This window comes from Oculina patagonica, chromosome 5 (genome assembly GCF_052425735.1).
Source record: "Oculina patagonica isolate OP01 chromosome 5, crgOcupat, whole genome shotgun sequence".
Lineage (NCBI taxonomy): Eukaryota > Metazoa > Cnidaria > Anthozoa > Scleractinia > Oculinidae > Oculina > Oculina patagonica.
In genome coordinates this window covers 13,785,946-13,813,937 of record NC_135762.1, presented here as the reverse complement: position 1 = coordinate 13,813,937, position 27,992 = coordinate 13,785,946, and the positions used below count along the sequence as shown (strand labels likewise).

General features: G+C 40.7%; 2 protein-coding genes, 5 non-coding genes and 2 pseudogenes across 8 annotated transcripts; 8 read left to right on the top strand and 1 right to left on the bottom strand.

The window, feature by feature from the left end:
* The first annotated feature begins 2 nt into the window (after positions 1-2).
* Positions 3-1,920, top strand: LOC144654254 (uncharacterized; annotated as a pseudogene). The gene is made up of 4 exons (XR_013570885.1): positions 3-202; positions 347-403; positions 839-873; positions 1,359-1,920. The product of XR_013570885.1 is annotated as an uncharacterized LOC144654254 (transcript).
* A 1,720-nt stretch (positions 1,921-3,640) lies between these two features.
* LOC144655752 (U5 spliceosomal RNA) lies at positions 3,641-3,764 on the top strand. Its single transcript, XR_013571206.1, has one exon. It is a non-coding gene; the product is annotated as a U5 spliceosomal RNA (small nuclear RNA).
* A 1,314-nt stretch (positions 3,765-5,078) lies between these two features.
* Positions 5,079-5,193, top strand: LOC144655753 (U5 spliceosomal RNA). The gene has a single exon (XR_013571208.1). It is a non-coding gene; the product is annotated as a U5 spliceosomal RNA (small nuclear RNA).
* Positions 5,194-5,956: 763 nt separating this feature from the next.
* On the top strand, positions 5,957-6,077 carry LOC144655749 (U5 spliceosomal RNA). The gene has a single exon (XR_013571204.1). It is a non-coding gene; the product is annotated as a U5 spliceosomal RNA (small nuclear RNA).
* Positions 6,078-8,007: 1,930 nt separating this feature from the next.
* LOC144655758 (U5 spliceosomal RNA) lies at positions 8,008-8,121 on the top strand (annotated as a pseudogene).
* A 4,186-nt stretch (positions 8,122-12,307) lies between these two features.
* On the top strand, positions 12,308-12,423 carry LOC144655756 (U5 spliceosomal RNA). The gene has a single exon (XR_013571211.1). It is a non-coding gene; the product is annotated as a U5 spliceosomal RNA (small nuclear RNA).
* A 691-nt stretch (positions 12,424-13,114) lies between these two features.
* Positions 13,115-13,235, top strand: LOC144655747 (U5 spliceosomal RNA). Its single transcript, XR_013571203.1, has one exon. It is a non-coding gene; the product is annotated as a U5 spliceosomal RNA (small nuclear RNA).
* Positions 13,236-14,062: 827 nt separating this feature from the next.
* LOC144655611 (dual specificity protein kinase shkC-like) lies at positions 14,063-19,707 on the top strand. Its single transcript, XM_078515896.1, has 7 exons — positions 14,063-14,334; positions 14,471-14,652; positions 15,276-15,341; positions 16,930-17,149; positions 17,795-18,059; positions 18,708-19,040; positions 19,569-19,707. Exons 1-7 carry the CDS (start codon positions 14,138-14,140, stop codon positions 19,671-19,673), a joined length of 1,368 nt encoding a protein of 455 aa, XP_078372022.1. The 5' UTR covers positions 14,063-14,137; the 3' UTR covers positions 19,674-19,707.
* A 139-nt stretch (positions 19,708-19,846) lies between these two features.
* Positions 19,847-27,932, bottom strand: LOC144655610 (kinesin-like protein KIF9). The gene is made up of 5 exons (XM_078515894.1): positions 27,221-27,932; positions 24,744-25,133; positions 23,668-24,049; positions 22,060-22,428; positions 19,847-20,964 (listed from the first exon to the last, which is right to left on the bottom strand). Exons 1-5 carry the CDS (start codon positions 27,821-27,823, stop codon positions 20,381-20,383), a joined length of 2,328 nt encoding a protein of 775 aa, XP_078372020.1. The 5' UTR covers positions 27,824-27,932; the 3' UTR covers positions 19,847-20,380.
* Positions 27,933-27,992: the final 60 nt, after the last annotated feature.

Below are 27,992 nucleotides of genomic sequence, written 5' to 3'. Positions count from 1 at the left end.
CCACTGTAACACTTCACATTTATGCAGTTTACTTGTTGACGCTGTTTTGTGACAGAAGAAGATGAAGTTCACCGCTTTTAAATTTATATTCTTCGCCGTCGTTTTCACCGCGCCATCTAAGTACGGAGTTTTGGGAAACAAATCGTCAGGCAATAAAGCTGCTTCGACGGTGTTATCGAAATGCCCAAAAAGCCAGTGTTTGGTAAGAAAACCACCATAAATCGTCTAGGTAGCCCCACTTTTGTGTTTCCCCCGTATTTTTTGGTAGATAATTCAGTTTTTATCCCCTCGTTTTTTTTTATTTAGTTTTTATTATGATAACTGACTGATTGTTCTCTTCAAATAGACGGACGCAATTTCCTGCCTTGCGCATGGAATTCTCGAGGAAGCCCAAATGACAACAGTAAGTCATGTAAATGTAGTCAGCATTCGGTGGGACTCAAACTATCTCTAGCTCCAAAAATCTAAAGCGTTTTATTTGAACCAACAGTGATTTTGTTTTAATACTAAATGCACACGAGCCATGAGGGTTAATTGGGTCCTTTCGTCTTTCTCTATTACTTTCACTTAATAACAATTGTTGTGAATGTATTTAAAAAGTGCGAAACTTGTCCCAATTAATTTGGAGAACCAACAGTGTTGAGGTTTATATAAGAAATTATATGCAACTGCATGATCAAATTAAGCTTTATTGGCAAGAGGAGGGTTATTTAAGAATACCGAAATTATAATGGCTTCAATGAGCTTGATTTTCATTACTCTCTCTACTGGAATATATTCAAATCGTGGGCCGATTTTATTGGCATGTATTAAAAACATATTTGCTTTTGCGCTGTAGGTCACGCAAAGAAACTGGCAAAGCTGGAGAAGGAGGTATGTTGTAAATTATTGAAAATGACACTGAAATCGCGCGAACTTTGAAAAAAACTTTTTCGTCAGGTTTTGCTTCTTTTTGTATTGCTCTCCCAACATGTGTTTGGCAGCATGTTGTCTAAGCAAAGAAATATTTTTTTCAACTAGGTACAAACGTACAGAATTTACATACCTGTAGTGATGTGTCATTCAGCCGCATTTTGCCTAACCTTCAATTTCTAAAGTAGAAAACAACTTGTGTGTAGACGGGAAAATTTGCACTATAAGAGCACAGAACAGCTCGATTTATACCTGAATTCAATAGACGCCGCCAGTGAAAAAATAGCAAAGATAGCAGCAGAATGGGATCCATGTTAATTTAACGTTGAAACCCTCATACTCGTTCTAAACGTGAAAAACATATAATTGATAAAAGCAATCGAAAATTATAACTGAGCCCGCTATAAATGAATTCTTTTTGGTTTGCTTTCTCTTAAAATCTCTAGGTCGCCGCTTTGAAAGCTCAGTTAGCCAAAGCCGGGAAACCTTCTGGATTCGTTCTGCTCGACAAAAATGGCCGCTTGCCTCAGAACCTCCTTGTGGCAGGCTATGACAAGCACTCGCTGTACGACTTGGGTTGGCAGTCTCTTCACATGGCGGCCGCTGCTGCCTGCAGAGGAAGCACGAGATCAGGGGGAAGTGGAGGCACGCAAAATGCAGTCCTTGTACGCAACACGGCTGATAAGAAAACCTGCACTCAGCTTTGTGCCCAGACTCTGTTCCGCAACTGTGACGCAGAAGTTTCCATTCATGGAAAAACCGGAAAAGCCACCAAAAATGGGGAAAAAATTGGCGCGTTCTACAACTATCGCTGTTACAACGCGGTTAACGGAGGGAGCGAGGTGTCACGGCTTGTCACCGACATCACTCGGTTCCCAGACCCATATCCCTACTACAGCTTTTGCTGCTGCCGACACTGAGTAAAAGCACAAGAGTAAACAAAACGTCTTTCCTAGTGTAGAAGCTGTAATTCTCAGTATTAAAGATAAGAAAGGCGTTATACTTGTTTGCTTTACTTGGTTTGACTGTTATTGTCTTTTGATTTTTCTCTTTCGCTTCTCCTCGCGTGCGCAGTTTTAGCCCGCTTAATTAATAAATCATCGCAATGGAAAAGAAAACAGCTTGTTTTGACAATACTTGTGTCAAACAGAAAACAATACATGTTCTCGCGCAGAATCAGTCGCTGCCTCCCCTCTTATTTCAACCCCTTGTTCACTTAACTACTTCCTTACCCATCCCACTCATTAGCTTTTCAAAATTATTTCCTGTTAAGACCAAGTATTCAATCTTTTTAGCTTCTGGATTATTTTTTTGTTTGTTCTTGCGAAACCCTTTGGCTAAGGTGGTTTGACCGAGCTCAAAAGTTTTAAATCAGCCGTCAGCAATTCATTCTTCCTGGGAAGAGGATCACCCTGTTGCCAGAAATGCCTAAGGGATCCTTGGGATGAAAAATTTCTTTAGGGATGTGGAGGGAAGGGGACAGGAGAGAGATATTTGGTTTTCAGTGATACAAGAAAATTTAAGGTAGCACTGAACCCCTTTATAGATGAATTTTCTCAACCTGGGAAAACATTTTTATCTTTAAAGGCTGATCACGATTCAATAATGAAAATGGGGATCGCCCGGATTAGGTTTTACTACTCTGCCATTTTACACGAGCATTTTAAATGTGGCAGTTTTTATGTGATAACTTTTATTTGCTCGTGTAGATGAGAAAAATTGGTCAATTTTTGTGTCAAATATATTTGTTGACAAGATGGCGAGTTAGCTTTTATGTGACAAATAAAAGTTGTCGCATACGAAAATTTCTCGTGTAGACGACTCGTCACATGCAATGTGGTCCCCAATCAACCAATCTCCCACTGAGCAATGCGTGCGCGTATCTCTGTGCGTATTTCTGCTGTCCAAGGTCATAACTGGCGCAATAAACTTTGGACTGTTGACAAATAATAGCCTAATTTCGATATTTTAAAATTAACCTAAAACAATAGACATCCAACGAGGCTCCGGAGAAACCCCACAAACTCTATAGTTTGTCCCCGGGCCTCGTCCTGAGGTCTATTGTTTTGGGCTGAATTTTAATATATCGAAATTGGGCTATTGTTGTGTCATCCGCACGATCAAATATATTTGTCACATAAAAAATGCCCATGTAAAAATGGCTTTATGTTAAAGAAATTATCATGACTTGTTCACTAAAAGTTGGGCATTTGTTTGATTCCATTAATTATGCTAGCATAAACTGCTCCAGGGTTATATACAGGGTGGTAGTATCGATTCATTGTAGCATATGTGCTGTAAACCACTTGGCAGCAGACTTGACTGTGCACGAATTATTTGTCATCGAAGATAAAGATAAGAAATAGAACAATGCAACTTAAAAAAGGAAAAAATAAAATAATTTCACGTATAAATTTAGCTATATTTCACATTAGTATGCTAAGTTTTAATATAAGTCAATTGTAAATATGTAAATGACATTTTCTACTTTAATTTTTCGTCATCAAATATTTTGTTCTCGGAAATATTAGCTTGTCAAGCTACTCTGAAATTCGAGCTTAAATAAAGTTTTTGTTGTTGTTGTTGTTAGACCATAAAAACACATCATGATCAAGAAACGAGACCTTAGCGTGTCAGCGCACGCGTTTGAAGGAGAAAGGAGATTATTCACCCCACATGTGTTGTTTAAATTAAGTTCAATTTACCCTACAATCTTCGCCATGGTCGTTAACTCTGGTTTTCCTTCAACACGCATAAATCTTTCGCCTTTTACTAAAGATTTCCGTGGAGGAGAACACAACTGAATGAGTCTTATAGACTAATTTTTCGTCACCCTGCCTTTCGGCGGGGCAACTAGTAGTTGAAACGAATAACTTTTAATGATACAAAGTAAAAGAAGGCGAGAGGTTTTCTTCCCGTCAACTCATTCATACTTAAATTGCTCTTGATAATAGCACCTGGGAGACCATTCTCGTCCCCATAGCCCTTTCGTTTCTCTTAGCCGGCAGGGCACAAGAAAACGAAGGGCTCTGGGGACATAGGATTTTTGAATTAATTCGAATTTTTTTTATTGGCTGTTTTGAGCAAAGAAGTCCTAAACGGAAGTCGAAAACGTAACGACTCTCTCGTGCATTCTTTTGAAACGTTATGACTGCACACGTGAAGACCGGAAGTCCTAGAATCTAGGACTAGAAATCCTGTGTCCCCAGAGCCCTTCGTTTTCTCGTGCCAAGGCCCAGCCAGCTAAGAGAAACGAAAGGGCTATGGGGACGAGAATGCTGGGAGACAAGGACCGATTAGCTCCCAGGCGCAACAAACGTGACTTCGTGGGACTGTCTTATGCAGAATAATGTACCATGCAGAGCTGGTACGGCTAAATGATTATTTCCCCCCGGTTTTGGACGACAGTGTATTCGTTCTATGGGTCAATAATTAATACCACATTCTTTGTACCATCACGTTCATAAATCGCCGTACTTTACCTCCACCGTCAACTCAGATTTTCCTTCAGTATCCATAAATCATCAGTTCTTACTAAATTTATGGAGGAGAGCATGTGAAATGATGTCACATCCGTCTCTCGGCATAGTTCGTTCATCGAGTTGGCAAAGACCGCATCATGAATAAATCTTCGGTACGGTTTCGCTGACCTTTGCGATCCATCATGGTAGAAACATACTGTTAGGACCGTAGAATCCAAATCATGCTCAATACGGGATTTGATGCCGGTAAAAATATGACTTCCATGATGTTTTGTGGATCAGTAAATAGGTCAAAAGCCCATCCTGACTCCTTTTTTGGTTTTCAATTTAAACAAAGGACGTTGACTCTCGAAAAAATGGCGCTGACACTTTTCCAACTTGGTCCAACAAACATGAAAATAAAACGTGAGAGAACAGAAACAAGTTCATTGTGTCGCATTGCATACACTTGCCAAACAGAAAAACTGTTGACTTCATTTTATAAATAAGCATATTTTCAGCAGTCAAGACAGAAAGAAGGAACACGTCTTCAAACCGAACAGTCGAATCCTGGATCTATCAAAACTTACAAAGGGATCCCTTGCTTATCTTCGATGCGCATGCGTAGTAAATCTAAGGAGCTTATTTGCTCCACATAGGTTGGCATGTCACGTCTAACAGTTTCACTGGTCTTTTAACGTACGACAGCTCTGGTTTTCCTTCAACACGCACAAATCTTTCGCCTTTTACTAAAGATTTCCGTGGAGGAGAACAACTGAATGAGTCTATAATTTTTCGGCGCCCTGCTCTTCGGCGGGGCAATTAACTGAAAGGAGAAAGATGACTTAGTGTGTTTGCTGCTGCCGCTATTAATTGTTCCCTTTCGGGTCTTGTTTCGTGAACTGTTTAAAGGGCAGTATCACCAACATTTAGCGCTACCTGAAAATCCAATGAAGGTGTTTGAATTAATTGGAAGTCCGCTAAAAGTGGCCTGGCGTGATAAAATGTAGTGCACTAGTCATGAAAATCTTTAAACAGGAGTGGGGTCACGGACTGTTAGGAACGTGGTGGCCTAAAACTTGAAAACGTCGAGCAGAAAGTGTTACCAAATCATACTTCTTGGCACAGCTCAAACAAAAACTTAGAAGATTTCTCGTGATACTGTCCCTTTAACGGACTTGGGGGCTTGCATTGAAAATCGATTTCTCTTTCTTTAAGTATAAAATAAAACCGTTTTAACATAAGACTTACATCTCCATCTATATTAAATCCTTGATAAAATCCAGGCGAACATCACACTAGCTGTTAAAAATTTAAAACAAAAATATTTAAGTAAAATATTTATTTAAGTATAAAATACAAAAGTAAGAATGCAATTTTCAGTCTATCTTTTGAAAATATAAGCTTTTTTTTACAGTGATAGACTTTTTACAAAGAAAGCTGAGCATCACAAATTTAAAATAAAGTGTAGACAGTAGATTGTTTCGTGACTTGGACGCGCATGCGTACTCAAAGCAGATTATTTATACCACATGCTTTAGAGCATCCCATTCAACGTACGGCCTGTTCCTTGCTATGTTCAACAGCTCTGGTTTTCCTTCAACACGCATAAATCTTTCGCCTTTTACTAAAGATTTCCGTGGAGGAGAACAACTGAATGAGTCTATAGACTAATTTTTCGTCGCCCTGCCTTACGGCGGGGCTCTTAACAACTAAAAGCAGAAATTTTCTACTCAGTGCATCAATTGCTGTCAATAAAGCTTTCCTTGTTATGCCAGCGTGTAGCTGTGGGTTAAAAAATATTTTAAAAGCCTGTTCCAATTTTAGACGTTCGGTTGGTTAACCGAACGCCTGCAATTGAAACAGGCTATTAGAATCTTTTTAATCAACAGCTACACACTGACATAACAATGAAAGCGTAAATGTATATGTTTGATGAAAACGATAAGCGTTTTTGATCGTAACAGTGTGAACGATTGGCAAAACGCATCAATGAAAACGTATCGACGAAAGCGCATTATTGTGGACAGGGCCTCTTTTGCCAGTTTAAGTTATTATAGTTACATGAAAAACTGTAAAATTCAACGCTGTGAAACTTAGAATAAAACTGTTTCAAAAATGTATTTTTATTAAAAACTTGGCACCGAGTGGTTTAAACTGAGAGTTTGGTGGCTTTTTACAATGAAGTAGTATGCTAGCCTTGCGCGCGCTTTTTTCTCAGCGCGCGCGGGTTTCAAAATTTTTTTATTTTTTTTTTGGATTTTCACCGTTTTTTGCATAGATTAGCGACGATCAAACTTAAATCAGTTAAATATTGATGAAGACAGCACTACCGTATTGTCTTCCTGTTGCTGGCATGTCCACCAAATCCTGTTATCAATTTCTTTTGTCTGAAAACATGGTTACGCCTCATTGCGTGGAGAAGTTTGCCCCCACTTTTGGTGCCCTTTATTGGCCCACTACGTGGAACGCGCTCTCTTTTTTCGACATGGATCGTCAGGTTATCGATCTTAATTGGAAGATCGCTCACGGTGTTCTCTACACTGCGGAGCGGTTGGTTTCTTTTGGTTTGTCAGTTCCTCTCCCTTGTTTTTGCGGTGCTCCTGTTGAGTCGCTGCAACATCTGTTTTTTTTTTCTTGTCCTCTCGCCCAGAGTGTGTTGTCTTGGTTGCAGTCCCTTATGTTTTCCTATAGTCACATGTCCCCTGTTTTTCTTCCCCGCCATGTTTTGATTGGTTTTGACCCTGATGAGTTAGGTTCTGTCCCCCGTATCTTTGTCTACCTTCTTAACGTTTGTAAGTTCTTTCTCTGGCACTCCAGAAATGATCACCGTTTTCGCAGTGTCCCGCCTGGCGCTGCCTCTGTTATTGAGAAGGTCAAGGCTCGTGTGAAGTTTAATCTTCCGCTCTTTTTCAAGCGTTTCAAGTCCACCCGCGGCCGCCGCTATTTCCATCGTCAGTGGGGCGCTCGTGGTGTTGTGACCTCTGTTGACGCAGGTCGTCTCTCTATCAAGCTCTAAGTTTCTTGTCGGTCGTGGCCCTAATCTGGGTGTTTTGGCCCTAATCTGGGTGTTTCTCTTTCGCTGTCTCCTTAATTGGTGTACTGCGGGGAGTTTGTTGACCCTAATCTGGGTCTTTGTCTTTGCGTGGATTCCCTAATCTGGGTTTCCCTGTGTGTTTTGCCCTAATCTGGGTTCTTGTGTCTTTACGTTCTCTTGTGCTGGGTCTCCTTTATTGGTGTACTGCACGGAAATGTCTTGCCCTGTTATGGTTGTCCTGTGCTCGTCCTTGACCTCTGTGGGTCTCCTTTACTGGTTGCACTCACATTGGTGGCGTTTTTGTCATGTCCTGTTATGTTAGTCCCGTGATCGTTCTTTGATCCCTTGTGCTTGGTCTCCTTTGTTGGTGTACTGCACAGGGATGGCGTTTTCGTCGTGTAAAACCTGTAGTGCTGTGTGTAAGGGTTGGGGTGGTTAATTTTTGTAGGAGGCGGGGTTCGATTCCCTGGCGAAGTTGGCGACATGGTTGTCCCTCAGTTTAGGTGGTCCCTCCTCTTCGGGGGAGGATTAGGCTTTTTGGTCGGCAGGCATTGCACCGCCCGTAAGGGAGCCTGAGCCGTCCGCCTTAAACATAAAAAACTTTGGTTTTCCTTCAACACGCATAAATCTTTCGCCTTTTACTAAAAATTGCCGTGGAGGAGAACAACTGAATGAGTCTATTGCTGGTTTTCACTGCCACGCAAGTAACGATACTGTCACGCGCTGCAAAAAAATAAATCCAAATCTTTTGAGTCAAAAAAATCAAGAATATTACAGGTTGTAGAAAATTACTAGATAGTCTACGCGTCCAAGTCTCAGGTCTGTACGGTATTCCATACTCGAGTTATTCGTTAAAATGTTTCACGAAATTTTAGAGAGCACAGTATGGAAATTCCATGCTGGAGTCCGTGTGAAGGGGCACCAAGATGGCCGCCGGAAATGAATGATAACATCTGGCATTCACTTCTGCTATAAAAAGCGGTCAGTTCACCTTCGTGAATACGTAAACACTTACATAAACACTTCTTGTAAAACCTCATTTGTTCAGATCGTTTAAAATCACAGGATGAAGCATTTTTTTAAATATACGTGACAGCCTTCAGGCGGCCATTCTGATGTCGTGTGGCGCAAAACTCCGAAATTATATCTTAAAAACAGCGGATGCCAACGAGCTGAAAACCTTCAATAAGATATATGTCGAGGACGTCTAATACCCAGTGAAGGGTAAGAAGTCATGAAACTCGCGATTCTGGATTTTCCAATTTTGATGACGTCACGTGAAAACCAAGAATAGACTAATTTTTCGTCGCCCTGCCTTTCGGCGGGGCAACTATCAGCTGAAACGAATAAGTTGTACAGAGAAAAAGTTCAAGGTTTTCTTCCCGTCAACTCATTTATATTTTTTATTGCAATATGTGGATGGTAGCACCTGGGAGACAAGGACTGATTAGCTCCCAGGCCCAACAAACGCGACTTCGTGAGACTGCTTTATGACTGTTTTATGCAGAATAATGTACCAGAGCCGGTACGGCTAAATGATTATTTCCCGCCGTTTTTGGACGACAGTGTATTCGTATTATCGGTCAATAATCAATACCAAATTCTTTGCACCATAACGTTAAAAAACCACCGGACTTAACCTCCACCATCAACTCAGATAATTTTCCTTCAGGATGCCTAAGTCATCGCCTTTTACTAAAGATCGTCGCGGAAGAGAGCAGGTGAATGAGTCTAGAGACTAGCTTCTATGTCGCATCCGGCTTTCGGCATACAGTGGAACCCCGATATAACGATATGCCAAGGAAGCAGTAAAATAATATCGTAATATCGAGGAATCGTTATATATCGAAACTCACGATATAACGATATGGCCGTAAAATAACCGAAAATATCGTTATATCGGGTAAACCTAACAAGTACTTTTTACTGCATATTAAAAGAGGGTAAAGAAAATAATTTTGATAAAGAGGCTTAGAACACAGTATCATTTTCGTATATCATCGTACAAAGCTGTTGTCATATTAACAAACAGATTCAATTTTGCCGTGCGTCTGTTCAGTTATAGATCACAGATGACGTCAAAATGTGGTAAGAACAAAAAAAGTGGCCCACGAGCCGCTAGGCGAGTGGGTCACTGTTGTTCTTACCACATTTTGACGTCTTCTGTCATCTATAACTGAACAGACCCACGGCAAAATTGAATCTATTTGTTTTATATAATAAAACTCTGATTTGGACTATGAACTCTGATCACGCGCGCGAGTCACACCACCGCGTGACGTCATCTATGCGTCTGTACTCTAATAGATCATAAGTAAGAACCAATCAAAATGCCCGTAGAATTCAGGTTATTATATAAAGCGTTAGAGATCACTCAAAAACTGTATGTAATGTTATTGCATTAAATTGATGTTTTGCAAATAAATTGTGACTGTGTATTGATAATATCGTTATACCGGGAGGATTTTCGGGAGGATTTTAGGTTCGGTCCGTTAAATTCTCATCGTTATATCGGGAATATCGTTATATCAAAGATCGTTATATCGGGGTTCCACTGTAGTTCGTTCATCGAGTTGGCAAAGACCGCATCGTGGATAAAGCATCGGTACGATATCGCTGACCTTTGAGATCCATCATGGTAGATTCATACTGTTAGATTAATCGTAGAACCCCAATCATGCTCAATACGGGTTTTGATAAGGGTGAAAATATGACTACCATGAGGTTTTGTAGATCGGTAAATAGGTCAAAAGTCCATCCTGACTCTTTTGGTTTTCGATTTAAACAATAGAAGTTGACTCTCGAAAAAATGGCTCTGGCACTTTTCCAACTTGGTCCAATCAACATCAAAATAAAACGTGAGTGAACAGAAACAAGTTTATGTACATTTCGCCGATAAAGATGATCATATTGATCGAAAACGTTTAGTGCCAATTTTTTTTACAGCTTATAAAACTTATTTTTAATAGAAACCAGTTTATTACGTCGCATTACACAAACTTGCCAAACAGAAAAAACTGTTGACTTTATTTTATAAATAAGCATATTTTCAGCAGTCAAGACAGAAAAGAGGAACACGTCTTCGAACCGAACCGGTGAATCCTATCAAAGCCATCCTCTTCCCCAGGGCCACGCGTTTTTTTATTTAAATGACATGACGTAGTGGCCCTGGTATCGGTAAAAAATATGATTTTTTTGATTGGCTGATAAAAACTGCATGCGTAATTAGGTAAAAAACGAAACGCTTCCACGCAATTTTGGTTATACTTCCGGTCAGCGAAACAATAGCGGGCAAGTTTAAAAATGTTACCGGAAAAAGACCGAATAACACTGGGAGTTTGTTGGAATAACGTATTCACGAAACAGACCTTTGTTTATAAACGAAGTACATCTCTTCTAAGGTGTAACTCGGTTGTACTTTTTATTGCATTAAAAAAAAATTGCAAACATTTGCACTATCAACTTAGCTTATACAAGATATACACACTAAATGGAGTTCATGAATACATGAAGACTTTGAAATTCAATGTGATATTTCTTACCGCTGCTCAATAGAACGATACCTCGTCGATCAGCGGCTTTTTTAGTTCTGAATTTTTCTACAATACCTCCGCATGGCCATAAATGAATTTCACAGTATCATCAACCGTCGGAATGTTATCAGCTGATGATATTCTCGACTCCATGTTTAAACACTATAACTCCAATTAGGGCTTTCCACAAGTTGCTCGAGATTTCCCAAAAAGTTGCCCCTAATTTCTCAAAAAGTTGCTCAAAAGTTGCTTCAAAAATCCCAAAAAGTTGCTTCTGATACTAAAAGTTGCTCGAAAGTTGCTCTAAAAAATCTAAAACGCTGCTTCTAATCAAGAGGATTTCTCTAAATATATCGCTATTTTTCCATTGAGGGTTAGGTTTCTAAGCAGTTTTCTGCACTTTTACAGCAAAAGAAGTATCTAAATAACATATTAAGGAGAAAATTTGTTAAATAACAAGGTTTTCTTAAGATATCGATGACGTCACGTTTCCTGACGAGTTTTGTAATGTTTTAATGCAGAATGAGGCGAAAGTTGAAACGTCTTCGGATGTTCCTCGAAAATCTTCGGCAAACTTCGTAAATCTTCGGAAACTTTCGTATGGCCATTGAACAACACTCCGATAATCTTCGGAGATCTTCGGTCTGGAAATTGCTCAAAATGCAGCAAGTTGCTCGAGAGGAAAAAAGTTGTTCGAAGGGGAAAAAGTTGCTCGAAATATGAAAAGTTGCCAAAAAGTTGCCGAGCAACTTGTGGAAAGCCCTAACTCCAATTCCTCTGGATTCTAACTTTTCTAACTGCCGTCAGATAATATTTCGTGTAGAGACGACACATCTATCAGCCATGCAATTCAATGAGTTCCAAACGAATCGAATTGTGTAAGTTAAAATATCAACGACTTGAATTGCCAAAACCAGCGGGCAAACACACAAAGACAGTCGTTCTACTTAACGACCACAGCAGGCAGGGCGGCTTCCTGTTCCATTCCTTGTTTCTTGATGTCCTCCGGCAATTGTAGCAAGGATTGCTGTACAGCTCTTTCGAACGCCAATCTCAAATCTCGTGTCTTCTGTCAAAATTCGCTTTCTTCTCGTCTCAGTTAGCCCCAGCCATCCCCTTTCTTTTACTGAGCAGGCGCAGACGAACATTTATGCATTGGGCATGCGCTACCGGATGTCGTGGATTTTACGACATCCGGTAGTCAGTGTTACCAGAGCCCTCCGTTTCGCCAACCACGTGACCAAAAGACACGGGGATCCCTTGCTTATATTCGATGCACATGCGTAGTAAATCTAAGAGATTATTTGTCCCACACAGGTTGGTATGTTTCGTCTAACGGTACCACTGGTCTTTCTAATGCACGACAGCTCTGGTTTTCCTTCAACACGCACAAATCTTTCGCCTTTTACTAAAGATTTTCGTGGAGGAAAACAACTGAATGAGTCTGTAAACTAATTTTTCGGCGCCCTGCTCTAGTGCTCTTCGGCGGGGCAATTAACTTAAAAGAAGATAACTAAGTGTGTTTGCTACTGCCGCTATTAATTGTTCCTTTTCGGGTCTTGTTTCATGAACTGTACGTTAAACGGAATATTAGGAACGAAGTGGCCTTAAACTTTCAAGTTTGAAAGTGTTAATTGAACAAAGTCACATAAAACCCATTGACATCATGGAAAATAAATTTGTGTCTTTCTTTTGTTGTTCAAAGGTTATTCTGTTAAATAGTGAGTGCACCTTATAATTCCAGTACAGTTCACACGAAAGAAGATTTCTCGTGATACTGTCCCTTTAACGGACTTGAGAGCTTGAATTGAAAATCGATTTCTCTTTCTTTGTGTATAAAATAAAACAACTTTAATATACATCTACATGTAACCTTGTAAAATCCAGGCGAACATCACACCACCTGTTAAAAATTTAAAACAAAAATATTTCAAAGAAGTATGTAAAATACAAAAGAATACAATTTTCAGTCTATTGTTTGAAAAAGAAGGTATTTTTGTACAGTGATAGACTTTTTTACAAAGAAAGCCGAGCATCGCACATTTAAAATAAAATGAAGACAATAGATTGTTTAGTGTCTTGGACGCGCATGCGTACTCCAAGTAGATTATTTATACCACATGCTTTAGAGCATCCCAGTCAACATACCGCCTGTACTTTGCTGTACCCAACAGCTCTGGTTTTCCTTCAACACGCATAAATCTTTCGCCTTTTACTAAAGATTTCCGTGGAGGAAAACAACTGAATGAGTCTATAGACTAATTTTTCGTCGCCCTGCCTTATGGCGGGGCTCTTACCAAATAAAAAAAAGAATTTTTTTGCTCAGTGCATCAATAAAGTATTCCTTGTTATGTCAGCGTTTAGCTGTTGGTTAAAAATATTTTAAAAGCCTGTTCCAATTTTAGGCGTTCGTTTGGTTGAGAAGCAGTGCTTTGAATTGCACTGCACTGCTTCTCAACCAATCGAACGCCTCAATTAGAACAGGCTAAAAATTCTTTTTTAATCAACAGCTACACACTGACATAACAATGAAAGCGTAAATGTATATGTTTGATGAAAACGATAAGCGTTTTTGATGGTAACAGTGTGGACGATTGGCAAAACGCATCAATGAAAACGTATCGACGAAAGCGTATTATTGTGGACAGGGCCTCGTTTGCCAGTTTAAGTTATTACAGTTACACGAAAAACTGTAAAAATCAGCTCTGTGAAACATTGAACAAAACTGTTTCAAAATATGTTTTTTTTTTTCGTAAAAAGGCGAGTGGTTTAAACTAAGAGTTTGGTGGCTTTTCATTGTAAACTCGTGTATGCTAGCCTTGCGCGCGCTTTTGTCTCAGCGCGCGCAAGTTTAAAAAAAGTTTTAAAACTTTGAATTTCCATCGTTTTTTTCGCATAGATTAGCGACGATCACACTTTACTACTGATGAAGACAGTACTGCCGAAACGTCTAGGTTTCATTTAAAGTTCCACAGCGTTGAATTTTACAGTTTTTCTTGTGCCAGTTTAACAAAGTTATACCTGTAATTATGTTTTCTAAGCGCGCGCTAAAAGCCATGACGTCACAATCAAAGCCAAGTTTCCGCTCGTTATGATTGTTACGTTTTTACATTTTCAAAACAACTTCTTGGTACGTCGCAAGAACGTCTTTCCTCTATAACATCACCGTTTTTTGCCGTAAGAAATTGCCAGAAATGAATCGCCTTGATCTTTGGTTTGAAAGCGCCAAGAAAGGTGATGTGGAAACGCTGTGCAAACTCCTGGAAGACAATAAAATTACAGATGTAGATGTTGAAGATTTCAGCCATCATACGGCGCTGTGTTTAGCAGCAAAACGAGGGAAAGAATCTTGTGTTAATGCTCTGTTGGATCTTGGAGCCGATCTTAATGGGTAATTCTCAATTGATAGTTATATTACTTCCATTGACCAAACAACTTCAATGAACTATTTTAGAAAGCCTTCTTGCAATTCAATGCGATTTTAATCTTTGCTGGAAGGAATATACTGTGTTACCTTTTTTCTTCAGGAAATCAGAATATGGAAGGCCAGCTCACGCAGCTTTAGAGGGAGATCACATGACCTGTTTGGCTTTGTTAATACGTCGAGGTGCTGACCTTCAAGCAACGAATTACAACCAACAAACACTTTTACAGTGTATCAAGAAAAAATACGGTCAGACAAAGACAGAAAGACTGCTCAAGGAAACTGGTAAGAAACATAAGGTTAAGGAAGAAATCCGCCATATTTTCGGCTCCATAAGAAGCCTCTGGGTTCGTGAATTACCGATAAAGTTGGAATTTAGAAGTGTTGCTTTTTTGTGGAGGAAGGAAAGTTGGAGAATATTAAACCCTTGAATAAAGGCCAAAAGCCAACAACAAAACTCACCTCACATATGACGCCGGCTCAAAGTTTGCCGGTCATGCAACCTTTTTCTATCTCTACCCGATCATACCTTTTTGGCATGCTTGGACAACGTATTAGGTAAGTTTGATATAGCCAGGGTTCATATTTAGGCGAGATTCAAAATACCCACGGCGAAAAGCAAACCTATTATGCCGAACGGTACATAAAAGGTGCGATTAGGTATTTTCCGTACACAAATTCGCCAAAACATTGCAATTTAAGTAAGGTAATAAGTGGAGAAGAAAGATTTTCCCCGGTTAGAGTGTCAGAAGAAGTACAATTTTTATATAACTTAATAATTTGATTAAACAAGTCAGATGCTAATCTGACTAGGGAGGGGTGGGTACGTTTTTGCACGAGATACTGACATGGTTTTCATGTCATGGTTAAAGCTTTTTTATATTTGTTAAATAAACTTCTGTTTATAGAGAAACAGAAAAGGAAAGATTCGACACTGAAGCGCCGAAGAACAACTTCTGTCGTCCCTGATTTAGGTAAATAGCTAGTAAACGAAAACAAATATTTCCACGCAGAGTGAGATAAGGGCAGTTATCATTTATAATTTTACTATTGATGGTACCTTCTCTTGTCAGTATATAAAGAAAGTATGACGATAAACGGAATTCATGTATTGTTTTTTATTTTATTTTTTACCATGGCACAGGCATCAAATTAATACTACGAACAAGCTCGTCTCCAGGGTATCTGTGCAACCACCATCTTCAAAGGGCCGAGATACCCTGTGGATGAGGTTGACTCGCGACTATGATATGCTGGTTTGGAGTGGTTTGTTTTGAGCTACTCATAGTACAATTTCAAATTGACCAATCCGAATAAGTCTGGCACCCGCGTATTTCGCAGGGGCGGGAAAAGGTACAACTTGTTAAATAAATGACAATTGCCGCACTCGTTAAAAAGAAGTCAAAAGGCCACAACATTGATGGTGAAGTTAGCCTGTTCATAGTTAGTAGAGGAGACTGTTTAGGAAAGCAAAGGCGCTAAACAAAGTCTTGATTTTTCGTCCGAGTCTTTGTGATTTCTGCAAGCCAAGCGTCCCTCCACTCTTTGTACGCTGCATCTCTCACCTTCGGAAGCTTGAAGATCCCAATACCTTTCGTTCTTCTACACGATCCGCAGCCCCAAACTGCACAGTTTTCGCCAGGCATTTCAGAGAAATGCACATGAACAAAATATTTTGAATTTGTAGCGAAGATATAAAGTTTTAAACAGGAAAAAACACGGTGAAACTGACTTGAATTGATCGATCGTGAATCGAACTTGACTACAAGACGCTTAGACAGCTGTGCAGGGTAAACGTCACGTGACATCGAAAATCGTAAACAAAGACATGCCCGTTTGAAGTTTGCCGGGTTTTCTAACCAGTCCCCCTCTACTAACTATGGCCTGTTCTAGACTATGCTAGTGAAGATAATATCATAAACCTTTTCTTTTATCAACCCATTGGCTCCCGTGCCGGCCTAAACCGGCCGTGACGAACGTTTCCCTTTGTTCCACTTGTGACGTCATCATCTTTGATCAAAAAGGCATCATTTATACTCAATCTCGGCGGAAGGAAAAGGCCTTTGCTATGATGCCCAGACAAGAATGATTGGGTCAATTGAGCTTGAAATACCCACAACAATGTTTAGAAATTTGAGTGAAAAACTCATAGGAGAATTTGTCTCAACCACCCTTGGCTCCTCAATGGCGAATATATTTTTTTTGTTTGGATGGCGCTTTTTTGGAAATTCTCGAACTGCTAGCAAGCCCAGTGAAAGGCCAACAACTACAGCAAAAAGATAAGAAAAGAAGAAAAAGAAAAAGCAAGAAAAAAATAAAAACGAAAGGCCTTAATTGGTAGCGCACTTTCTAACCCCAAAACTTTGCCTTTTGCGCATGCCGGACAAAACGTCATAAAACGCGCTGCTAGTGGAAGAAAGGCATGCCTTCTTGTTGCAAGTGACGTCTCGAGTAGATTGGAGCTTTATTAGCTCGTAACTGACTAGGAAATGTCCAAGAAACACGCTTTTTTCAAAAATAATTCACCGGAAGTTAATGGGTTAAAACTTTTGTCTTCTGTAGAGGAACCTATTAAGATTGACAACGGACTGCGAGCGCCTGTCCCCCAGGTGCTAGGGTTGGAAATAAATGCTTACGAGCAGCACGTGTACTCTTACGAACCGTTTAGTTTTTACATCAAAGGCAAACTCAGAGAAGGGTATGTCACGTTAAAGAGATATCGATGGGAAGTGAAGGAAGCTATTCAGCAAGAGCAATTTCACCACGAGGTCGCTGTGCTAAGGTAAGGCTTGTTATCTGAAAGCGCGTGCCGCGCCTTAATCCCTGTTATCAGAGCAAAAATTCTCTTAACTTTATTTCGCACGTCCTTAATAGTTTACCAGTAGAAAATTTTGTAGTAAGTAGAGGTCTACAGTAAGGAAATAGCAAGGACATTTTATAGTATGTTCTAAGTCAATACGTGTTTCCTGAGAGGATTAGTATTATACATTAAAGTGATCTTAAAAAACGGTCGAGGAATACACTTTCTTTGTTCTTCGGCTCAGAATGTCAAGAAGGCCAAGACGGAAGCAATATGTTTTTATCTTTTTCACGCAGTAGAATTACTAGAACCACAAGATCGCATCATAATGTGGTCAGTGATGTATAAAATATTTCTATTGTTTGATCTACCGATATGCTTTTGGAATTCAGTTGGTAAAACTGGTTTGAAAAAACTGGTTTCTCCTTGAGCCAGCGTGCTGCTGTAATTTACAGAGGTTACTCAAAACCCAATTAGCAAACAATGCCCTGATCGTTGCTACTAAACAAAAGCACTTTGCATTTTCCTTTGATTGATAGTTAAAATATTGCGTTAATTTGCGCACATCCCTATTACGGAGAAGAGTTGTAAAATGTAAAAAGAAGTCGCTCTTATTTTTCTGTCCAGCGATTTGCGTCATCCAAACATCCTTCTTCTTATGGCCGTTTGCAACAGTCCAGATCCATCTCAGCAGGGCCTCGTGTTGGAGCCCGTAGAACGTGCCTTCTTGGGAAAGCTCCTTCATGAAGAGAAGACAATTTTCAGTGAGGACACTGTTTTAGGATTCAGCCGAGATATCGCGTGCGCTATGCAGTTTGTTCATCAGCGGGGATATATTCACTGTTATCTGGGGCCTGATAGCGTGGTATTGACCGAGAACTTCAAGGCTAAGGTGCGTTGTGGCTAATTTGTATGGTTTGCTTATATAAGTGTTTTCCGCCCGCATTACGATGAATTTCATTTTGCCTGAGAAACAAAAAGGAACTTTGATGAATTAATTTAATAGAGGCTGTGTTTTATATTAACTTTGCAAGCAACATTGAACAATAATTTTCGTTTGCATGGCTTGGTGTCAAGGGTTTTCACCACAGTCATAGTATTTTCTTGACTCAGCCAGATAGCTCAATTTTTTCCTTGTTCCGTTCCTAGTTAGTGGTAGGAGACGGTGCCAAATAGTTTGCGTGTTGGTCTCCAGATAAAGCAGATCGGGTTTGAGAATCGACCGGCCGGTTCATTGTGTCGTGTCCTTGGGCAAGACACTTCAATCTTAAAAAATCGTTCTGATCGTTCTTGGTGGAAGAATAAATTTTCAACTTCCGCTTTGCAACTGGCCTTTTATAAACGTGGCGCGCACGCGTAATACGCAATCCGCTGGTCACTGTCAAGATTGGGGTTGCGGGCCTTTCTTGGGCCCGCAACAAAACGACCCAGAAATGTAAACTAATGACATCACGAGGCGATCTAACTTTTTACGATCGAGTTACAGGTAAAAAGTGTTTGATTATCACGCATTTTATATCTAATCACTTAATTTTCTCAGATCTGTAACTTTGAATATGCTCAACGCGTTCAATATGGCGACTCTAGCGGCAATCCCATCAGCCACCTCGAGTACTTGTATGATTGGATGGCTCCGGAACAGTTGAGTGGTAAACCCGCTGACCAACCCGGTGATGTGTTTAGCTTCGGGATTCTCGTTTGGGAATGTATCACAAGAAAACGTCCACGAAAATACGTTAAAAGTGTTAAACAGCTAACGAAGAAAACTGTGGATCCGAGAATACAAAAGATTCCAGAGAATTGGAGCCAGACCTTCAAGTTTCTTATTGAGGATTGTTTGAAGTCTGCGCAAAATAGACCCACTTTTCAACAGGTAAAATGGCTTAAACACTAAGAATGATACAGGGTTTTTACCCTTGTTCACAAACAATTTTCAGTACTTTTCCAGGACTATTCAAGGACTCAGATTAATTTTTCCAGGACTCCAAAATTCACATTAACCCTCTCACTCCCAAGATCTCAATATTTTTCACCTTACTTTCTGTACATTTCTTATAATGTTAGTTCTGAGAATTCAGTTGTTTGTTGAGTTTAACAGATTTCCAGAACTTTCCAGGACCCGTAGTCTTTCTCCAGGACTTTCCAGTCCTGGAAAGAAAGTGCCACAATAAAAATTCCAGGATTTTCCAGGTTTTCCTGGACCCGTACGAACCCTGAATCGACTAGAAGATACTATCTTGAGGGAACTGGAGTTAAAGTAGTTTATATTGGCCCATTTCAATTTCTGCCGTCTTTTTTCGGGAATAACTTGCAAAAGAAGACAGCTAAATTCAAGGAAGGGCTAAAAACTGGCAGTTTCGTTGTTGGCATTGTCGTTAATTATTATCATTAATTTTTTTAGCTTTACGGATGGTTGTCTGCCATTGTGACGTCACAGTTCTGTTGCGTACGTCCGACGGGTTTCGTCATAGAACAGAACGATAACTTATTTTCATCAAAGACATAAATCAAAATTAACGCATAAATTAGATATTTAAGGGCCTGCGAAGAATGACAAGCAACTAATAACAAGCAATACGATTTGGCTAAAATGAGAAGTTGTATTAGTTGCTTAAGAAAGGTATTTAAATAAATTTAATGGTGTCAATGATTTTAAGGAGCGAGCAAACAAGCAGAAACTGTTGATTTAACCTTTACTATATACAGAATTATTTTACAGTAACTTAAACATAATCATAGCAACATTCCGCAATTGGTTGTACACGCAACCACTGAACAAAATGTCACTACTTCTACATGTAGTGTCTTGCAATTGTCTAGCCAACAAGAAAAAATAATCCATTCACGAGCAAAAATTTACCATTGGCTATTTTGCCTGTAAACGAGTGCTTCTTTTATTGGACAGTTAGAACGCGTTTGTGTATTTACTGGAAGGACAATATTTACACGGATCATTCATCATAAAAATAGTCTTTCTGTGCACAAAATTTAATCAATTGAAAATATAACTTCCTTCGATTTGCCAAATTTTGGTCTTTCTAAATAATCTACGAATAGTATACATTAATAGACTGTTAGTTACTTTTTATGACTTGAACTATGCTTGTGCTAGTTTCTTTTTACCAATAAGTAAATCGTAAAATAAGTGTAAGTAAATTAAAATATATTTTCCAGAGTTCGCCAATGTTATTGTAATTTTTGTCCAGGATTTGATCAGGTGACTGTTAGCGTAGTTGGCGGCTTGTTCTTGACTGTAGTAATCAAAGCCCCAGGCTTTCTCTTCTTTTGTTGTCCTCCGCTGGCCGTCAAATGCATCCGTCGTTCAGTCTGCATCTTGGCATTGTAGTAAGGCACAGAATCGGGGTGCTCCATTAACAACTCTAGCTGAAGCCGATCAAACTTCTCTTGCTCATCTTCGGGTACCTGCCCCTCTCGGCCACCCTTCGGCTCATCGTCGGCTCCGAGGAACGACTCGGAATACCAGTTTTCAAACTCGGTCACAAGGCGATGCCTGCATTGATTAACGAGCTTTTCGCAGTACATAACTTCGGATTTGGTGTTCAACAGGTCTTCGTAATCTCGTCGGTAGCTCGACTTCAGATCTTTCACTTTACGAAGAAGTTCGTACTCATCTTCGTCGATCACCACTTGTCCGTCGTCCGTTCGGAATTCACCCTGTTCGAGCCGCTCTTGTTCGTGAGTTTCCAGCATTGAACCCGCACTGTTAATTTCTTCCATCAGACTGTTTACCGAGGACGAAAGCTCTTTGGCTTTCTTCTTTTTCTCGCGTAGAATTTCTGAAAAACGAGTTGAAAGAAAATTGTTGAAAGGTCTATATGGGCTGCTTAAATCTTAGCTATCTGTTAAATTTGGGCGATCTCTTGGCTAACAGTTACATTGTAAATATCAGCCCATTTCTGAATGAATGAATGATATAGGTTCTTATATAGTGCATTTACAACGCTCAATGCACTTTACAATTAGAATTATGGGATGAGACCGGACATCAGCATATCAGGCGCCTTGGGCAGCCGCTATCCGTCCATGTGTATGATCTCACCCCACCACGCAACCCATAGACTGGATACATGTGAATAGAACAGACCACAACACCGGGAACTTCGTGCCCTACTCTTTACGATGAGTGTGTGGGTTCTTAAACGTCCCCTGCTGACTATAACACTGAAGATGCAGGAGACGGGGCCTATTTTTATCGTCCTTATCCGAGAAGACTAGAACGTCTAACCATTTGCAGATGTCACTACAAAGGCAGCACGTTCTCCTTAGTTATTTCTCAGCAATCATTAGATCTTGCAAACCTCAGATCTAAGCTATCAGTAAAAAAACGCATCATTTTTCAGCTGACTAATAATTTTGACTACTTCTCAGGGAAGACCCTCTTATTTAATGTATAGTTTGCGTGCGTTCACTCTCAAGAGAATACGAATTGCCTTCAAAGTGATTTGAAGCGCGCACAGAAAGTTAATGACCAAAGTAAGATATTGTATAGGAAAACACCCAAATGAATTCAAGTTATCCAGACTAGAAATCAAGGTACGTGTCTAATAATTACAGACTTGGTCATTCTTAGACTGTGTTCACACTTGGTGCCTGAATATGATTCTCGCTGGGCACTGGTACTAATGTGAACATACTATTTTTTCAAGTACCCGCGCCATAACTCGGGTTCGGTGCTGGGTACTTTGGTTTTCTGTGTGTGAACATGACGCTATCGTTTGCCGGTGCTCTGGTACCAGTTTTTGGTCACTAAAACATGGCCTTATTGAATTGCTGGCCTTAGGCGAACCGTCCTGTTCAACGCTCTCAAATTCAAAACAAGCGTATAGTATTTTTGTTTCATTGTTCAAAGTTAACTTCAATAGTTCCCTTACCTTTATTTTGATTAAGAATCCTGTTGATCTCGCTTCCTCTTTCCTGTTTGAATTCCTCAAAAGCCTCGCTTTTAGGTGGCGGCGTGGCTGCACGCTGCGTGGGAGACTGAGCCGAGGGCGATCGGAGCCGATCTTGTCCATCACTACCGGCCTGGCCATCAGTTTGCCCTGCACTACCCTGGGCGGGAGACTTTGCGCTGTCCCTATCTTTGCCCTTTCCACGGCTTTTCACCTTTCTAGTACCCACCAGGGTGGACACGTTTGGTTTGACGCCAGGAGGGGCGACTCCTACCCCGAACCCTTGACCGTCCACTTCACCGACCAATCCACTTTCATCTCCCTGGACAGTGCCTTGTTTGCCTCCTGCAGCTATACAAGCAATAAGCAATGGTCAGAACAGACAGTAGTAGAGGACCTTCATTGCTGCCCGTCACGCCAGCAGGCAGGGCGGGCACCAATTTCTTGGTGTAAATTGTTGGACAATGACAAAATAATATCCGGAAAAATGAACGGTGCACAACCAAAAATTCATTTTTTTTTTTGCCTTTTTCCGCGGCTGCCTTACCACAAAATTGCGCGCGAATTTATTTCCCTTTATCGCGTACTGGTCGTTATGAGAAACACCTTCAATTATGAGCTACAAAGGACCCTGGACTTTTTCATACCTACATTTTTTGAACTTCAGAGGTGCTATATCGCATCGTGTGAGCTTGGGACTGTGGGGAGGGGGGGGGGGGAGGGCTGGCGAAGCAGAATTGTGGAGTAAAGAGAGAGGAAAGTCTAGGGAGGTGGGAAACGAGAGGGAGAGAAAAGGAATTCCCGAGATAGCGAAGTCTTATGAAGAAAAAACAGAATTTCACGACATTGCGTACTATCTGCAAGACAAAAAGCGCAAAGAGGTTGGAACCACATACATAGGAAGGAATGGGGAGAGAAAGGTAAGGAAAGTGGAAAGTGGAAGGTTCAGACCTCAGCTCCTTGAGATCTCTGCAGGACTACATGGGGTACAGAATGGTCAATCCCAGACTTTCCGAGACGGTGAGACCCTTGTTTTAAATTTCGAGACCGAGACTCATGTGTCAAATAATCCGAGCCCAAGACTTATACGGCTTCGTTACTTTAGCTAACCTTAACAACTCAAAGCGCTTCAGCCACATATCTTCCAAGAAAACAAATGGAACTCTGCATAGTGCATTTTCTTCCCTAATTGTGATCAAGTCGTTTCACTTTCAGACTTTTTTCTCACAACTCGTTTGCTGACCCGTGTGTATCCTTTGTAATAAATTGGCTCAATTTGATTATTGAAAATGAGCAGAAAGCTTTTTTAAAAAATTTAGTAAAGTTCAGTCTCCAGCAGACGTCCCTCGTACTAAAAACAAACGGCAACAAAGCTTCGAGACTCCTAGACGGAGATTTTCAAAATTCGAGTTTCCGAGACCTTGTTTTCAAAAGCCGAGATTTTGAGATTTGGCCGAAAACTGCCGAGACTTGACCTAATTTTTGTGCCCATTCTATACCCCTACTATACAGTAGAGGCGGGAACACTATTTCGATTTGTATGTACAATATCTTTTATACACGATTTAATTACTGTTAGCGCCAACTTACCAGAAGTCACTCCATCTCTTTCTTGTAACACATACTTCGCTCGCAGTCTTTCCTCGACCTCCGACTCCATTGTGTTCACGATCACTCGAAACTGAGCGAACGTCTCCTTGATTTGCCGAACATTGACGAGCTCGATGTCGTTCAGCTCGCCCGCCAGGAATCGCTTGACCTGCTCACGGACATCTTGGATTTGTGATTCCGACAGCGGCTCGTACGAGATTTGACTGCGGTTGGTCAGCGTGTCGTGCATGGCGAGTTCTTGGCGCAGTGTGCGGATTTCTTTCTCGTGTTGCTTACACAACCTCAGCGTGTCAAAGTGTTCCGTCACTGCCGGCTCTGACGGGACGTTCATCATTCGACTGCCAAAGCGCATTGTTGAGAGCTGTTGAGAGAAACGGAAAAAATGGTATTTAGCTTTGCGTTAGTTTTAAATCTTGTTCTGTGCAGCTGTCATGAGAAATTATGTCTACAGCCTGCCAACACAACTGACTTTAGGATAAATAGTTTTCTTTTTTGTGCAGAGTGGAAATGGGAACCGGATAATTCAGTTGGGGCATTAAATTCTTCTAGGTACCATACCAGATAAATGGCAAGACAAAAAAGGTCTTGACGAGGGATCGGATCTTGAGACATTCATTTTAGTGGCTAGAATTTTTTACGGTTAACATTTTTTAAGGCTAACGGTTAAAATTTTTCAATTTTTTACTCCTAACGGCTAAATTTTTGGCTGTTTTACGGCTAACAGCTTACCCCATTGAGACCCTCTAATTAACCACACCCAATCAACAATTAGCCAGTTATGGGCACGAAATTTCGTTGCCGCAGGCCGAATCAACTACCACTTTATAGAAACTTAGAGCGAATTTTCTAATCGTTTTAGTAGAATTGTAAGTGAAGTACGTTCCAATTGAACGATTTCCAATTTTTTCTCATATTTTGGACTGGCATACGTAGGTTCCAGATGTACCGTTCGAGATGTAATTATTTGCGAATAGGTAAAAAAATAGCAACGTATAACGGTATCCGAGATTGACCATAAATCTGAACTTAGCAAGGTAGTGCAGTATATACTTTACCGTTTCCTCGATATGCACGGCTTCTCCCCAGATATTCGCTATCAACAGAGTGTTACATTTTCCGCCAATGGAATCCTTCAGCACATGTGTCAACTTGCTCTGTCGGAATGGCACATGGTCTCTCCGCCTATCACCCAAAGCTATCACAGCTTGCTCCAGAAATGTTAGCGACTTGTTGATGTACATGGCTTCCACTTGGGTTTCACCGACGGACAGTGTTTTTCCAAGTCTCTCGGAGCCGGCCAAGTCCACGAAATTGAGTTTGGATGTGACGTATTTCGTGTTGGATTCGACGCGTGAGTGGGACTCGATGTAGATGGTGAAGATACAATGCGAGCGAGAGGAACGTTTGTTGAGAGCGTGTTGTGCGATGATACGATTTGTTTCACCCTGAAATAGAAGTTTAAAAAATTGTCATTGATTATACACTCACTGGACCACCAATAAAAAATTTACCAAAAATCGAGATTTCAATTCAAAACAAAATATTTTTTGGCATTCTGCTCAGAGAAATCTAAACATATTTTTGCAAAAAGCCAACATTTTTTGGGATTATTGGCACTTAAAATGACTGTTTTTTTTTTCTTGAAACGTTTTGCTTAACAACGACAAACCGCATAATTATTTACCAGTATACGTGAAACGAGAATCAGCTATTTATAGTTTGAATGAACTGTGATTTTTTGCCAACGCCCGAAATGAACCGTCTCTGCTAGACCACATGTCTTTGTTGATTGTATAACTTGTATATAAAGAAATGCCATGAACGGAAAGAACGTGATAAAATTAGTAAGCAGGTTGATAATTTTGATAATGGGGGCAGGGGGAGGGGGGCAGGGGGGGGGTGAACCAGCAGTGCCTCTTCTCTCCTTTTTAGTGGGGGGTTGGGCCTGGACAACTACCAAAATATTCTTTTTTTTTTAAATTGCAACACACAAAAACCCAATTCTCATATGGCAAAACAGCAAACAATTGGGAAAAGTGAGCAACAAGAAGAAACTATAAAAATTGAAAAAGCCAAAAAGTTCTTGCATGACCTGAAGTATAGGGAAACATTATTTTTCAAAAAGAATTGACAAGGATTATGCAATAGGCCCTTTGCATGACCCAGCAGTCACATACAATGTAATACAAAATCAGACATGCCGAGATGCAAGTTTCACAGTGCGACATCCAAAAAAAGGAAGCTGAAGCTTGACTGCTGTAAGTCGCTTTGTGCAAAGGGCCTATATCTATTCTTGATGATTTTCTCCAGGGATAATAAGAGCATTTTATGAGGCAAAGTCCCCTGGCTTACACTTTGCTTCAGATGCAATCACTTTTAAATTGCCATACATTTCCCATTTCCCTATCCTCTGAACTTTTAGGGGCCTAGAGAGAAGAAAGCCGAAAATGGCCTGCCAGGATGGGCTGCCTTTTTGGCTTCAGTCCCCTTATTTGCATTTTGACGACCTGTTAACAGGTTCTGTGGCTTCAAATTATCCAGCTGATCAATTTTGACAGTCACCTCTGTGGTAAGCTCTGTATCATAACGGCAGTCCACAAAGATCTACAGATCAGACTCTTTTAATTGTGTTTTCCGTAAAATATCCATACCCCTCCCATGGAAGGTTTTTTTGGCTTGAAACCCCTCACATCTCTGGAAATTCCAGTTAAGCCCCATACTTTCCATTAAAAAATTTTGCTTTTGAGACCTCCCACCCCCTCTGGATTTCCAATGACCTTCCATGGGGTGGGTATTGATATTTTCTGGAACTGCACATTCAGAATCTAGCATAGCCTGTTCCAGGCATTCGGTTAGTTGGGAAGCGCGAAAAACGGGCCTCGCCATTTTTTCGCTCGCCATTCCTCGTGCCGCTTCCCAACTAACCCAACGCCTGGAACAGGCTACATCTAGCGGAGAAAATACAGGAATCGCACCAGTTAGCAAAATGGCCATCACATCTTTCCCGCAAAGCAAATTGTTTGCGGTCATGTGTCTTACTCTTGCTTTAAACAATTTCTCCATCTTCGCATAGAATAGTCAAACTCAATATAAAGGCCCTCGATAATGCTGTATCTGCCATGTTTGATTTGCAGTCTATTTGCTTAATTTGCTTTGTTAGCCGCAAACCCTTGGAGCACTCCTTAGGGTGATTACCAAAACATTTTGATTGATGTGCTTAGCATTCTCATCCAATGGGAACAGTCTGTACGCTCCCAAAAAAGCAGCCCATTGGGGCAGGTGGTTTTTTGTTATTTGTCGGGCTTAGGGAGAAAATAACAGGCTAACAGGCTAAGAAAGGCTAAGAGTTCCCCCCTCTGTCCCTTCAGACCGACAAAATGAACATCCTCGTTACCATAATTATAAATGCCTGCTCACTTGAACAGGGGTGTGAACTTCTGTCTGAGAAAAGACACCAACAAACATTCCCCACACACCCTCCCATACATACACACATTCATACCCCTATTTGCCTATTTGAAATCATTCTCACCTCAAAAAGCAAGTTCAGAGCCTCTTCCTCGCTATTAGCCTGATGAACATTCAGCCCCTTTACCCTGGTATATCCATCATCGTCCTCAGTGACCGCCATCAGGGCAGGATCTGTTACAACTGTCCCGGGCAAGGTACACAGCAAATCGAACATACGCTCGTTGTAAATCTCTAAATACGAGATTCGAACAGTCACAGCGTGCTCGGGTCGTTCGCGTATCTCCCTGTAAACCTGTTGTATTGCCCGCGAGATAATTCCACGGTGCTGGAATTTCTCTGTGGACCCAGTCATCGTGAAAGTCTTGCCTGCGCCCGTCTGTCCATAAGCAAGGATTGTTCCATTATAACCGTTCAAGCCTTTCGAGACAATATCCTTAGCACACTCGTTGTAAACATCGCTTTGACTGGCGTTGTGTAAGACGCGATCTAAGTGGAAACTCCAGTCTAGTATTTGATTGTTGATGTATCCTCTTCTCAAATCTTTCTTGCAGTGGATGTTGACTGACCTTCCGTTTGGCAAGAGTTCGATCATATCCTGCGCAAATCTTGCCGTCGGTCGGATCCTGGCGTAAACTTTGACTCTTCTATTGCCTTCTTGAAGCATTTTGTTCTTGTTGTTTTCCACCGCCACGCGGAAAAACCACAAACATTCACGAATAATCTTTCTTTGCTTCTTCTCAATCGAATCACTTCCCTCTGTTGCTAAGGTAATCGATTGTTGTTGCTACGAGTTCTGCGCGCATAGAGTTGTATAAAGTCCGCTGAGCTGATGT

Bases quoted from the DNA above. Each gene is read 5' to 3' on its own strand.
- LOC144655611 (XM_078515896.1), top strand. From the start codon at position 14,138: ATGAATCGCCTTGATCTTTGGTTTGAAAGCGCCAAGAAAGGTGATGTG. The intron at 17,150-17,794 runs GTAAGGCTTGTT...TTTTCTGTCCAG, and splicing joins CACGAGGTCGCTGTGCTAAG to CGATTTGCGTCATCCAAACA. The intron at 19,041-19,568 runs GTAAAATGGCTT...TAATTTTTTTAG, and splicing joins ATAGACCCACTTTTCAACAG to CTTTACGGATGGTTGTCTGC.
- LOC144655610 (XM_078515894.1), bottom strand. From the start codon at position 27,823: ATGCTTCAAGAAGGCAATAGAAGAGTCAAAGTTTACGCCAGGATCCGA. The intron at 22,429-23,667 runs GTAAGTTGGCGC...TTGCTTGTATAG, and splicing joins AAGAGATGGAGTGACTTCTG to CTGCAGGAGGCAAACAAGGC. The intron at 20,965-22,059 runs GTAAGGGAACTA...CTCGTTTTTCAG, and splicing joins GATTCTTAATCAAAATAAAG to AAATTCTACGCGAGAAAAAG.